The sequence below is a fragment of the Parasteatoda tepidariorum genome, chromosome 3, assembly GCF_982258835.1.
Source record: "Parasteatoda tepidariorum strain Cologne lab strain chromosome 3, Ptep-v5.0, whole genome shotgun sequence".
Classification (NCBI taxonomy): Eukaryota; Metazoa; Arthropoda; class Arachnida; order Araneae; family Theridiidae; genus Parasteatoda; species Parasteatoda tepidariorum.
In genome coordinates this window covers 94,619,791-94,635,589 of record NC_141757.1, presented here as the reverse complement: position 1 = coordinate 94,635,589, position 15,799 = coordinate 94,619,791, and the positions used below count along the sequence as shown (strand labels likewise).

Sequence of the window (15,799 nt, the reverse complement as noted above, 5' to 3'; positions counted from 1 at the left end):
TGGTGACCAATCTTTAATATTAGCAGAAAATTGAGCAAATTCTAATTTCAGTAGATAAAATTTTATTTTATCGCTAGTTTCAGAGAATAGTGACTTTTCACTTACTTCTACTACGGTAAATTGTGCCTAGATTTTTGGTAAATGCAGTTCACATTCTCTTTCTTTCTTCTTCTTTATGCAATCTTTCCTTTTCTTCCTTCTCGACTTCCTCTTTCTGTTTCCGTTCTGCGACAGCCGTAATTAAAACAAACATGATGAAGTCAGAATTCTTTTTGTGCTTATCATTGTTAAAAATTACATTCGTTAAGTAATTTTTCTTTTTCCTATGATTTCACCCATTTTTTCTGCAAGCAGCACAACAAACCGTCTTTTTAAGAACTTTAACAGCAGCAAACATTATAAAAAAATAAATGATGTGTACGCCAAAAAAATTTAAATCTAATGAAGCTAAATAATTAAAGGACATTCAATCAAGCGCTAAAACTTCACAACTTTTTTTTGAGCCGAAAAAAATATCATAGAGCAAAGCTGTCTTCTTTTTATTTCTTTTAAAAAGTATAAACAGTCGATCACATGACTCGATTGACTGCTTTCACAATTCATGCTTATTAACACTTGAATAAGTAAAATAAATGGTAAATTTTCAGTTCATTGCTTTCAACAGATGACCCGTCATTTCCCACAGCTCGTATTTTACATACCTTGCCCAGCGCTACTTTTTCCCTGTTTCTGAGAATGAAGAAAATCCAAAAGTGAAGTGTTTTGATGCTGTAGAGACTATAAAAACAGCTTCTCTAGGGGCTCTGAACGATATCATAGTTAAAGAGAATTAGAGATGTTTCAAACAACAGGAAAAAAAAAGACTATACGAGTGCGTCGCATCTAATGGAGAATACTATAAATGTGGCTAAAATTTTGTAAAGATATATCGCATATAAATTTTAAAAACCATTTATTTCCCCACTTTTCTTTTAAAAAAGGGAAAAAATACATGTGGGAAGATCGCGAACTTTGAATAAATAATTGTTTTCGAGAAAAAAGAAGTTGGAAGAAATTTCATAGAAGAGTTTCAGAGGCCAAGATTTTTTAGCATAGAATGAATACACAAAAAATTCCAAAGGAAAATTCCGCTTAAAATTTTGTGAATGACTTAAAACTTCAGTTGTCCACAGTGGCCCTATTGGTTAGCACGGTACTTATGATGCAGTGTTTGCGAAAATGTTAAGCTTTAGAGCCGCGAGGATTCAGTGGTTAAGGCTTAAGGCACTGAGCAGCCCCTAGTGAAGGACAGTGGTTCGATTTCATGTGGCGACTGGAAGCCCATCGAGCTTCAGATCGATGGGCACTAGCTGGTCATGGTAGTTGTAGTTGTAGTTCATTTACATCGCACTAGAGCTGCACAATGGGCTATTGGCGGCGGTCTGGGAAACATTTCTGACGATGATCCGAAGACATGCCATCACAATTTTGATCCCCTGCAGAGGGGATGACGCCCCCTCCTCGGTAGCCTGGAGACCTGCGCGCGAAGTCGAGCACTTAACGGTAGAACAGTTTAGCGAGGAGCAATACCGCACACCCTCGGTCCCTACGCAGACTGATCCAAGTGGTCACCCACCCGCACACTGACCGCAGCCAGTGATGCTTGACTTCGGTGTTCTGCTGGGAACCATGTCTTAGCGATCAATCCACTGAGGGACCTAGCTGGTCAGGGAAGTAAAGACTTCTTGTGTGCAAAGATGACCATAGTGGCACAATTATGCAAAGAAGTTCTTCGGCAATGTTTCAATTTTACTTAAATCAAAGTTTCAAGGGCCGGGATAGCCTGATTGGTATGGCACTGGACGCATGTCCAGGAGTTTGTGGGTTCAATCCCCGCCGGCCGAAGACTCCCCGTTTAATAAATGGTGACTGATGCACGTTAAATCTGTCGAGTTGCAAAGTCCTCCATGTTCCCATAACAAATCAATACCTCTGGGGGTACTAGTCCAGGAGTTTCCTTGTCTTCAGGATTGGTTCAAAAATTAGAAGGCAACGGAGTTGAACATAAGTAGTCGTAAATCCAAAACTGGGTCGGCTGTTCAACGACGGATATAAAAAAAATCAAAGTTTTATGTTTTTTTTATTCATTCCTAATGTTCGAAGGTGAAGTTAAAACGGGTAACAGGGAGAGGATATTGCGACTTTCTTGCCTAAGCGTGGGGGGACATTTGTGATTGACTTACTTTTGTTGATTAGAAGTGAGTCCTAAGTTGCCAAAACGTAATATTTATAAAGTCCGTTATTCTTGAGGTAATTTTTAAATAGCTATCAACTTATTGATTTTAAGTTGTTAAGGTTGTTGAACAGCTTTGAAGATAAACTATAAGGCAGTACCACCTTATAAATTTAGTTAATAAATCGAGTTTAGAAATTAATAGTAAGTTTGTATTCCTTTACTTTGCTTCCTGCTGATAAAATTCCAGTTGAACCATATCGCTGAATATCCTCCAAAGGAATTTTCCAAAGTAAACCACAAATTTCTTGCTCATACTTCCATTTTCTGAAATTTTAATGCAAAATAATAATAATACAAATTGATATAAATTAATATAAAAATATTCAATATTAATAATAATACTTATAGTAATAATTAATATTAATAAAAATCAATAATAGTTAGCAATAACATTGATAATAATATTTAACAATTAACAATAATAATAATTAATAACAGTAATAATTAATATTAAAATTTTAAAAAAAAACTAAATACTTTTAAAAAATTCAATAATGACTTTTAAAAAACTGTAATTAATTTTTCCGTATGTAGGGAAAAAAAGCAGGTTTGCATACGTTTTATTTATTCCCATCACTTACTACTTTCTTAACCTCATTCATAACGGCATTCCACTTCGATTTATTGATGCCACTGAACAGAGCACCGCGTAAAAAAGTGATCACGTAGCATGTCGGTAGACTGATGTTAAGATATTTGTAGATATGAGGTGATGTTTGGAAACTTTGCAAGCATTATAAATAAAAATGCAATTTGGGATAATTCCAAAATATGTCAGTAATTTTTATTCTTTATGATAAATTTTAAATCAACGTTTGATACATTACAGTTTTTACACTTATACTTAAATTCTCGTCTCGTGTAGTTTGCACTGCAAGCAACGCATTATTAATTTTGATTTTTTTTCCTACTATCTATAATCGAAGGAAAATATTTTTCTTACTTACGAAACATATTAAGCGCATTCAGAATATACTTTTGATAGTATTAATCCATTATAAGTCAAAGAGATATTTTGTTAATACCATAGAGTCAATATAGGTTGTGGACCAGTAGCAGTTTAAATAAGATTGGACCAGTTATGTTGATAGGTTAAGGGCCAGTGACAGTTTGAAGAAGATTGGACCAGTTATGTTAATAGGTTAAGGTCAGTATAGATTAAGGGCCAGTGGTAGTTTGAAGAACATTGGACCAGTAATAGAACGATATCACGCTGACGCCGGCTAAATGCGACGCTCGTACACGCAGGGCATCACGTGGATACAGACTAAATACGGCTCTCGTAACGAAAGGGTTACATGTTTGTTGCGACTATATTATGTATGGTGATTAAGTACAGTGGTAACAAACTTGGAGGAGAAGGCATATCATAAGAATTGAGTATATCATAAGAATCACATAGCAGCTGGTCCGAAATGTTATCGTTCGCCACTAGGGGCGCTTTCTTTTTATTGCTCGTGGGCCTTTGAGCTGGGAAAAATATAGATTTATGTTATCATAATTTCATGCTTTTATTTTCTTATGATTAATGTTTAAAATTTCAATCAATTTGCAATCAGAAATAAGATCATTTGAGTAGAATTGAGCATTTGATATTTGAGTAAGATGATTTGGTACTAACTTGGCGAGCTATTCAAGTTAGTTGCGATATTATTTAATAACTATAAAACAATGATTAATGAGAATTCACTGAGAAAACAGTTACTTTTAACACAATTTTCAAAACTTATTATAAGAAAACATAAAATAAAGAAAATTTGCATAAATAAATGCAACAACAGTAAGGCATACGAACAGGGAGTTCATATTAGGGTAGCGTCTCAAACGATATAAGATAAAAATTTCCGGCTATGGGTTGATATGCAATTCTTATATTTTATGGTGTGCCCTACCTCCTGCAGTTTTGTAATCGTTAAACTGAATCACCCAGTGTAGAGATAATTTTTTTTTTTATTTCGTCGCTAGTTGATTTGTGATGCACAATGCGCAAAAAAATGGACCACTCTGAATAAATTTTGATCAACTGATCAGATCATCACGTTCTATCAAATTTAATGGTTATAGAAAGTGACCTCAAATATGCTAATTAGTTACTCCCGACGGTATTTTAAGTTACGAAGTTAGAGACCAAAACAAACTTTATCTGAATAACAAAACATTTTTTTCGACGGATTCGGATTTTTGATTCCAAAATATAGGGAGTAATCGAAATCTGGGAAATTTTTGCACACAATTATAAAATTTGTTCAGCCGAAGATAATTTAATGCAAATCATAACATTTAATAAGTATTTATTATTTTCTTTTATTATTTTATTCAATAAAAGTCGAAAATGTTTTGACTAGTAAGGTACAAAACTTTTGCATATCATTTTAAAGAATAAAATTTTATACGGCAGAATACAAAAATTGAGCGAAATAGGCTAAATAGTTTCTGAGAAATTGAAGTTTTGAAAGAGTCGTATTTTATAAAGTTATTCAGGGTGGTGCATTTCCTGCGCACTGTATATTTATTTAAAACTAGTTCTAAAATAATTAATGAAATTAAAATAAGGTGTTTTATCTAGATGCTTTTTTATTAATTTTTAAGAAAAATTGATTACACCTTGAATCATAATGTGAGGCAAATTAGCTACAATCCAATTAAACCATTTACGATAAACCATGATAAAGTGAAATCATGCACAATAATATGGTAAATCTTAGCACCATATTAAATTTACGCTTAACACAGTTAGCTTTGCACAATATTGCGGTTCAACACACTTAAACATTTTAAACAATGCAATTTGGAAAGATTTAGAATTAATATACTTTGTTATTGAAATTATTACGAACTGCTGTTGAACACACTTAAGACGCACTTTACTTATAAGTTAAGGTAGATATATCATTTTGATGTATCTACCATAGAGAGATATTTCTTCAAACCCGAGACAAATATTTGGTCCGCAAATAAAATCTGGTAGTTTTTACTGATTTCATTTTTATTGATTTTTAGAAAAAATTAAAACTAAATATTAAAATTAAAATGTATTTAAAGTAGTTTAAAAATAATTTATTAAAAAAATTCAAATTTGACTATATTTGTAATTATAACTTTATAAAAATTAAACTACCAACACTTACTTATACATAATCCAGCTAGCTACGCAAACAACAAGTAGGATGAATGCTAATACACCAGTGAAAATTTCTCTAATGTGACCTGTTTGATAAAAAAAAATTTATAAAATAAACAAAATTCTTAATTAAAAATCACTGAATATATCAGATTAATAACAGTAGCCGTGAGTCAAAATATTGCAACCTACAAATTATGCATATTTTTTCTTCATTTAATAACAATATTAAAATGTAATTATACTATAAATTTTTAAAAATCAGAGACAAAAATATTTTCTAAAATGCAAGAAATTATTTAGAGTGAAAAATTTTTGTGTCTACGAGGCTTTACGCTGAAAAGTCGCAAAACTTAGAAGGATCCTGGGGAAAAACAATATGCAAGACTCTTTCAATATTTTTTTTCTAAGGGGCCCCTAACAAAAGAAATTACTTAGAACCCCAAGTTTTTGACAAAATTTTATTGAATAAAACTTTTCTTTCAAATTTAAATTTCCAATTAGCTATCAACTAAATTTTTTTTAATTATGAATACTTAGAAGTCCTTAAAAGTAATCCTAAAAATATCACCTATAAATGTTTAAATCTTATTTCTATAATTTTATAATTTTGATTTATTTAGGAAAAAAATTTAAACAAAACTTCAAAAAAGTAGAGCGTACTACTTACTTAGCAGTAAGATTCACTTTTCTTACTATAAAAACTTCTTTAAATAAAAATCTTCAACAGATTTCCAGAACATCTTTTACAGATAGTGATCTTTTACATATTTCATCAAAGCAATTTTTATTTCTAATAACCACAACACTTCGTATCATTTATCATCGTGGTAGTTAACGGGTGATATTGTTGATCCCTTAATTATCTTATAAATCTTATCAAAGTGAACATGAACTAAAAAACCACTTTTTCGGTTAAATTTATTTTTCAGTTTCGTATTTTTTTACTAATTGTGTAATAATAAGAACTGTAGTTTTGAAAACCAGAATTTTTGGTAAACTGTTACCTTAATGAACGGAAAAATTACCAACTGTTTAAAATTTTAAAAAATAAATAGTAAAATTATAAATAGCTTTAAAGAATATTTTTTTTAATTATAATTTTACAATTTATAAAATTAGTGAATTGTAGTTTAAACTTTCTCTATAATATCTTCATAATTTATTGCTCAATGCATAAATATTTTTTTCGTGAAAAAGAAAGGATTTATGAAGTTGTTTTAATAGCAATTTGAACATTAATTTAAAAACAAAACATATTTTTTTAACAATAATAACATAATATTATAATAATATAACATAATAACTAATAAAATATAATAACTGTACATAATTTTATAGATATTCATTTAAGTTAAAATATTTTTTAACTCTTACATAAATTTATTTATAACGTCTCTAAAACATCCATTAAATATGTCAACTCCTAATCACTCAGCCCTAGTCAAATATAACCTTCACCTCATCTTATACGTGATTTGATTATAAAGACTTTTAACCAGATCGTAACTGTGACTGAGTTGTTTTTAGGCTTTTATAAGCTTGCACTTAAAATACATATAATTTTAATATTATTAGATAAATTAATATTCAGATGTTATTAGCTTCAAATGTGATAAGTAATTTTTTAGCAAATCTTACTATGTAATTAACATATTAAACTTATCCATATATTTATTTCTTTTTAAAAATTTAGAAATATGTTACTTGTTCAATTTCTCTTAGGTGACTTCATCGATATGTTTGAAATTAAAATGTAAACTAATTATGCGCTAAATAAATGATAGCAAATGAATGCTACATTTTCTAAAGAAAATTAATAGTTAAGATTTCATTTCAAGAAGTACAATAATTTTTTAATAATCTATTATAAACTCATGAAAATCTTAATAAAATTTGGGCCATAAAATTTTAAAAACAATTAATGCTGATTTTGAGATAAAATGCTGAAAGTTTTTTTAAAAAAAATATTTTGATATTTATTTATTTATTTTATTGGGAACTACAAATATTTAACTAGCATGTAAAAATTTCAGAAAAAATTATCTTCAGAGAACAGTTGATAAAGGTAATGCTAGTATTAGTTATATAGGTATTACATTTAATTTAAATTCAACTTGCACAAGTATTTTTATTATTTATATTTTTTAGTCTATTTCTTTTAACTAAAGGCATTCTTCTTATAAAATTTTATGAAAACTGTGTGCGTAAACTTTTTTACGACAACGTGTATTTTTGAAATCCTTTTAAGTGACATTTGCTTATTCTTCCTAATTCGTGACCCAAATAGATAAATAAAAAAATTTGTTTTTAAAATTTTATGGCCCAAGCAACTTTTTTTAGTTGGATATAATTAAAAGCGAATCTTATTTCATTATTATAATTGTTATTGCCTAGAATTTTCTTATTTTAGTTTACATAAAATATTTTCTACATGCAGAACTAACACACAAAAAATTAGTTTCCTAGCATAAAAAAATAATAATTTTAATGCTTTCTTTAAGCTATTTATTTATGCCAAAAATGAGATTATTACTTGGTGGATCATAGCATCCTTTTCCATTGAAACCGCACGGAGGTTCATCTAAAGGTGCTTCCCAATGTATATCGACATCCAATAAAGTGAACACCTAGTAAAGTAAAACAAAAGTAAGCAAATACTGCATTATAACGTGCAAATTTGAATACGTTGTTTGTTCCAAAAGTGGCAGATTTTATGGCCTTGTCATACCACCTTCCTGTCATGTCTTGGTGAGGAATTGTTGATCCTTATCATTTATTTACTTTGTCCAAAAGTCGAATTATCACGTGGCTAGAGCTAAGCTACAGTAATAGTAACCAGGTAACCGATAGCCAAGTACGGTCATAAGATGAGAGTGTGATTTTTACCCCATTGAAAATACTTAAAGTGACGACAATTTGTTTAATGATGGTAAAATAAGTTATACTGTTGAGAAAGCTAACACTCTTAAACGCTATTTTTCTTCCTAAATTCGGAATTGTACCTCTGAAGCAACATTAATAGTAACTAGGTGCGACCATAAAATGGCCTAGGTCGGTTATAAGTCTTCAACCTGTATCTCTCTCCTAGCGACAGTTTTTTCAAATGCAGTCTATTTTTTGCTTAAATAAACACGTTTATAAACGTTATATATGAAAGGGGCCTACAAAAATATTGCTACCAACTTCTAGGGTAGTTAGAAAGATAATCAATGATTAAAACTGCATAGGAACCAATGTCAGAAAATGTTGTCATACGTCACTAAGGGGGCATCCCTATTATGAATTGTTTCTAAACAGTTCATAATAGGAAAGCACCATTAGGTGACATTTCCAAAAATAGGTTCTTCTGCAGTGTTAATTATGATGAAGAACCGGAATTCCCCTATTTCGTAGTACATTGGATTGTTATACTATTATGTATATAATATTAATATATTAAATATTAATATAATTATATATTAATATAATTAATATATATAATTCAAAATATTATTGAATATTTCTTTTTGACAATACACTGTTAGAAATTTCTCGGAAAAAATGGTTATATAAGAATTTACTTAATGGTTGCTTATTTAATGGTTGTATATTTCAGCAATAACTCTTATAAGGAAAACGATGGTTTTAGTTTCTATTGTAAAAATATGATTTTAATAATCTAATCTTTCAAAAACTCCTGACAATCGAGATGAATTATTTTTTTAAAAATCAAATAATGTTTTTAGTAACTAATATCTAAAATGTGAGAAATAATCCTTTTTGAGTATATTAAATAAACAAAGCTCATTATATTTTATAAATATTATAATTATAGATCTTGATGTAATTTATAAATGTCTAATACGACATATACTCATATAAGTATTAGAAATTTGAACAATGCGCAAAAAGATGAAATTGCTCTAAGAAAGTTAGAGCGGTGGATAATAAGAGCTATTTTAGAAGCAATACGAGTTGATGGCTTATGGAACAAACGCTTAAATTTAGAACGTTATTGTGTCTGCAAAGAACCCGATGTCATCAAATACATAAAAATCCAAAGAATTAAATGAACTGGCTATGTTATCAATATAAACAACGAACGTCCAACATAAAAAATATTCTTAAGCAGGCCCTCAGGAACTAGAGCTAAGGGCCGATCCAACCTCAGATGGGTTGAGCGTCTAGAAAAGAATCTCGTCATTGTAAAAGTAATTAGTTGGAAGACCATGGCCGAAAAAAGAGAGGCCTGGGAGAAGGTACCAGGAAGAAGAGCAGGGTCTGACCAGGGCTGTCGTGAGACTGGAAAAGTAAAAGATAGATCTTGAACTCATATTTTTCGATTAAGTGAGAAGAAATGTCTAACGAGACCTAACCATGTACCAGTCAAAGGGGAGTGAGTACTAAATGAAAAATTGCTGGGGTAGCTGCAAAAGTGGATAAAATCAAGTTTTTTTTCCTCATTTTTACTATATTTAACACAGGGGAGGGTAGCCTAAAGCGGGTAGGTCGCCTAAAGTGGGTAGGCATTCGTATCCCGCCGCATGGCGCGCAAGCGCCGATATCTAAGTATGCCGTGATTACCCGAATACTCACGAGTTTCAATCAGTCCCAGCGGAGCAGAAGTAAAGCGACATGGCGTAACCAAGCACAAAATAAAAAAATTAATAAATTTATTAAAAAAACTCAAGATATGTAACTTGTGGCTAGTCGAAAGTCGGCTTATTTTTTTATTGTCAATATTATTATATTATTCTAACACTATTCCCCTATAAACTACGATGTTCAGTTATTTTAAATTTTTATTTTATTTAAGGTAATAACTTTTTTAGTAAAAAATATGATTTTGGGCAAAGCGGGTAGGGCAAAACGAGTAGATACCCGCTTTGCCCTATCCTCAAAGCGGGTATATGAATCTCACAAATATATTGAGACCCTTGAATATGCTAGAAAAAATAATGTAATTTCTGTATCGTTGCCTCCTCATACAACTCATCGCATGCAACCTCTGGACCGTTGCGTTTATGGACCGTTCAAAACTTACTTTGAACAAGAAGTTTCTACTTTTCAACGAAGTCCTGTAGGTAGAATAATTACTCAGTACGACATAGCTTCACTTGTTGGAAAAGCATATTCAAAAGCAGCTAGTGCACAAAATGCTGTTCAAGGATTTAAATCCTCAGGAATATGGTCCACGAACCGATACATATTTAGTGATGCTGACTTTTGGCCAGCTAGTCTGACAGACAGGGCTGAAGTTATTGAAAACACCAACGATAGCCCATCGCAGATCCAATCTACTGATGCTGGTCGTCTTTCTAATAATTCTGATTGCTCTACTTCTACATCTGTATTTGAAAACGTGGATCACAATTACTCTCAAGCTTCAAGGATTTCGCTACGACGCACAAGCGGAGAAACTTCGTATAATCTAGCTGTTGAAGATGATCCTTCATGTTCTACGACAACTAGTGACAATTCATTTCAGCCAGTAGAAGAGCCATTGACACCTCATTTGAAGCCTTTGGATATTAGACCGCTACCAAAACCTACTCAGAACAAAACTAGTCGTAAAAGTAAAACTCAAAGAGCTGAAGTATTAACAAGTTCACCATTTAAAAACATGCAAATAGAAAAGGAAGAAAAGAAAAAACGTCTTAGTAACAATGCTGCTGTTCAAAAAAATTAAAAAAATCTTCCTTCGACAAGTAAACCAAGTAAAACTAAAAAACAAAGAGCTTCATAGAAAAAAATTGTAAAAGAGTATTTTTGTCTTGTTTGTGGGGGACCTTATGAGGACCCACCGCTAGAAGATTGGATTGAATGTGGAGATTGTAAAGACTGGGCTCATCAAGCTTCTTGCACAACTGATTCAGGAAGAGGGTCTTATTTTTGCGAACTATGTCAAGAATAACAAATCATAATTTGAGACTGATAAAATAAGTCTAAAATTGTTATTTAAATGTTATTTTTAACGTTTATTATACGTGTGATAAAGGTTTCATTATTAATGTTTACGAAAATTAATATGCGCTTGTATTTGTAAAATCTACGGTGCTTACCCGCTTTGCCCGAACGGCTTACCCGCCTTAGGCCCCTTGTAGGGCAAAGCGGGCTTTTTCAGTGTTTTTTATATTTGTCGATGATGACTATAGAACAAATACCAATGTATCAAAATATTTTAATTTTTCGGTATTTCATCAAGCAGTTTTGAAATTTCGAAATGGAACTTTTTTATTTTTTTAAAAATTGGACCACCATTTTTTGAGACATCTTTGAATATTATATTATATGTGGTGCGGTTAAAATTCATGTGAATATTTTTATATTGGTAAATTGACTGTTGGTATAGTTTCATGAGTACATATTTTATTAGGATACATTTTAAACATTAATTAGCTTTTGAAATTGAGAAAAAGTAATCGTGTCGATAAAAGCATTTTCAATTTTTTAAATGACACTTTAGGCGCTTTACCTACCTTGTAAGTTTAATGTAAAATTTCAATTTTACTGAAGATTTTTAAATCTTATTCTACAGATTAATGGTAATTTAACAGGATCGATAAATTACTTGATTCAAAACTTCATTTGTTTCAAAAATGTAGAAATTAGAAATAACAGTTGAAAATTTTCAAGCTCTCAAAAATAGGCACCCATTTTCAAAACTATCCAGGCGTGAATAACAAGAGCTTAAAGTTTCTAACTAAATTGGAAAAATAAAAGTGAGAAAAAAAAACACTGTAGCCAAGAGAGAAAAAGATGAACATCTGAACAAGAAAAACCACGGTGATCTAAAAGGGCAAAATGATTTTTCCCGCTCTATGGAGAGGTGGTGAGAAACTGGAGTATTTTCTTCTTATCTTCTTAGTTTCTCAACCCCTCTCAAACCACTGTGGTTTTTCTTGTCCTGATTTTCAACTTTTTCTTTCTTCATAACTGTGGTTTTTCTAGTTTTGTTTCTCACCTTTATTTTAACCTTTTTTCGCTTTCAACTTTACGTTTTATTTTTCAAATCGCTTTTGTTTCTTCAAGCAAGAAACAAACGTCCATCAAGTCTTGGAAATGGCAGCCTGTTTTTGAGCGCTTGAAACTTGTCTACTGTAATTTCCAATTGGTATATTTTTGAAGTGAATGAATTAATCAAGTAATCTCTTACCATTGCAGTTTCTTGGGACTATTAATTTAATGAATTGATTAATGTTTTTTACCGATTCACCTGTTCCACCATCATATTGAAATATGGCCATAGGCAGCATAAGATGAGAAAGATTCTTTCCACGTCCAATACCCTTTAGAGTTAGATTTGGTGGAGCTTGTTGCAAAGCGAGAACTGTGTAGTTGCCTTCGACGTCTCCATTAGTGTCAATATGCATCCATGCTCCAGTCACACCTGAGAAATAACAATTTTTCTATAATTATCACCCGGTATTATGCTATAATTCTAATGCTGATGAAAATTTATTACTCTTCAATATTATTATTTTTATTTATAAATTAATAAAATTATAAAATTATTCTATCATTACTTTCTTTAATTAGCTAATAAAATTAACAAAATTATTAATGCCATTAATTAAAATAAAATTTGACAGAGGAAAACAAAAAGAGTCACGGAGTCTGCGAGTATGATATTGTTTTGAGAAAACAACTTTAATGTTTACAAAAGTTTTCTTCAAAATACATCAATTAGGAGCATAATCAATTCATGTGTTCATGAAATCTTTAAAAAATTTTTTCCGGCTTTTTAAATCATGAAACATAACTTTCTTATTCGATTTTACAAATGTAATTGAACCTTTTGCACTTGAGTCTAGTATTTCATTTGCTTTCAAAATACTTCAATAAATTTTCAGAAACAATATCCTACTATCATAAAAGGGCATTATAGGCAGCAAATTATTTCATGAATATTTTCCGTAACAATTAAAACTCTAGGTTCATCAGGCTCTAGCTCTTTTTAAGTATTACTTTGTACACTCCATATTTTACACTTACCTACAGTCACGTAAAAATCCACGTGAACCTAAACCTGACAAACCTAAACAAATTTTAGAACCTAAACAAATCTTTGATAATATTATAATAATAACAGTCAGAATACAAATCGTAATTAATAATAACTGTCATAATACTGATTGAACAACATAGCTTAATGAATCATTTGAAATCTAAAAATAGAGCTTATGTTTCTAGAATGGATCATTTGGTTTTAAACTAATATTTTGACTTTTGACTTTGATACCTAACAGATCTCCCAACGAAATATATATATATATATATATATATATATATATATATATATATATATATATATATATATATATATATATATATATATATATATATATATATATATATATATATATATATATATATATATATTTGAGAGAATTGGATTTTTGTTGAATTAAATTACAAGCTGGTTAATAATTTACAAATTACATTGAATTTCTACGACTCAAGGACTAAAACTCTAAGACTAAGAGAACATTAAAAAAAACATGGAAATAGAACCAATCTAAATATAAAAATTACTTCTATTTGTAAATTTTAAATGCATGTAAAATAATATTATTCGGTTTTTAATTTCTCGTTAAATTCAAACTCAAAGGCCATGTTCCATTTTTGAATCATTGGCATGCAAGAGATAAGTTTGAGGACAATCTTCTCACTTAATGCATGCTCCCTATTAATTTGTAAATTAAAATTCTAGTTTTTTTAAAAACATTCACTGTAATTTTATCTTCAAAATAATAATATGAAAGATTGATCTAAATAACACTCTCAGAAAAATGAGTTCAATTTTAATGACGTAATTCAAATGCACGATACAGCTCAAATTTGCTGCTAACTTAATAAAGGATTTCATTAATTAGTTCACCATATTTCAGTTGAAGTTGTACTTTAATATCGTAAATTCAAGTTCCAAGAAGTACGATTATATGGTTCTGTAATTTCCAACAGTCTATAATAGTCAAATGTAACAGCACCTTACTTACCACTCTCTCTATTTCTTTGCTATTACTGTGAGATAAATTCCAACTTGAAATGCTCGAAAGGCAAACTTTTAGTGCTTTATGAGTTTCTCATTAACCTTATTAGTACTTTATTCCAATAACTGTCAGGAGATAGAATTATAATTAGGCCTAATCAATAAGATCGCCGCAAACAGAAAAAAAAAGATCTAATAACGTTAAGAAATATAACTACGTGTATAAAAAGGAAAAAAATAAGCTTGTTCTTTATGACAAACTAAATTCTTGTAAAAAATGAAGACTCCTAACAACGAACGTGATTAGAAAGCCAAAAGAAGCTAAATTTAGCACAATTTATTGCTTTAATAGGAGAAGTCGTTTTCTAAAGACTCCTTTAGGCTCGAATATTCAATCAACTGTATTAATCACTGAGAATTTCTTTCGTCTATAGATATAAGCCAATGAAGATGGTTCGCAGAACTTCCACAAACTTTCCATTCGAGAATAAGTCTTTTGTCTATGAGAGTCCTTTCGAAGTATTATCGTAATAGTGGAATTAAATTAATCCTCAATAATTAACTTCCATTCAGTTATAATATTTTAATGATGGTTATTAAAATATATGTATTTCTAAGTTAATTATCAGAATTTTTTCTCCTTCTTTTTTTTATGCATATATATGTAAACATAAAATAATATGTTAAATTCTCTTCATCTATCCATGAAACTCCTTACAGTCTCATGGATGGATGATTAACAGCTTTTGTTATTTTATTCGTTTTCAATATATATACATGATTGACTATATATGTATGACCACTCTGAAATCAGAAACTAAAAAACATTTTCCAACACAATAAATAAAGCTAAAATAATTCAATTTATTTTAATATTTAATACTGTATTTTGATCTTTCCAGCGGCTTTACGTTATTAGGTTAAGCAAAGCACGGATTTATTAGCTTAATCCATTGAAATAAATATTTACTGCATTCATTTCGCTTTATGCTGTTACTCAAGATAAACCCATGAATTTACCACAATCAAGAGATTTTCTAAGGTACGTGTTCCTTTCTAGAGACAGTAAAAAATCTTTTTCACAGCAATATTACAGGTAGGAAATAAACTACTATTGTTATACATTGCCCTAATGTTTTTATATACGGAACCAATAACCTATTAAAGCTACACCAACTACTATAATACCAGTAGCTCCTATTACCAAAACTAATTAAGCATCATTGGCATCAATAAAGGTATGCCAATTTTTTTACACTCTCTTAATAAAAGTAGTACCATTTTTCTATTAATTTTGCTGTTTAGTTCACTGATTTTTTTACTTCAATTAGGATATTATTGTAAGGAAATTTTTTACAGTCTATTTAAGAGAATTAGTAATTTCCCTCCATTAACAATGCTTTTTAGTTCATACATCATTTTTTATTTT

At 30.1% G+C, this 15,799-nt stretch overlaps 1 protein-coding gene across 2 annotated transcripts in view; it reads right to left on the bottom strand.

The window, feature by feature from the left end:
• The window catches only part of LOC107446988 (receptor-type guanylate cyclase Gyc76C), a 223,867-nt gene that overhangs the window by 45,276 nt on the left and 162,792 nt on the right, over nt 1-15,799 (bottom strand). For both annotated transcript variants that reach the window (XM_043041318.3, XM_087159811.1), the window contains exons 7-10: nt 12,587-12,768; nt 7,933-8,026; nt 5,404-5,482; nt 2,437-2,539 (exon numbers count right to left, since the gene is read on the bottom strand). In XM_043041318.3, the coding sequence (XP_042897252.1) occupies nt 2,437-2,539; nt 5,404-5,482; nt 7,933-8,026; nt 12,587-12,768 (458 nt within the window). The remainder of the gene's footprint in view (nt 1-2,436; nt 2,540-5,403; nt 5,483-7,932; nt 8,027-12,586; nt 12,769-15,799) is intronic.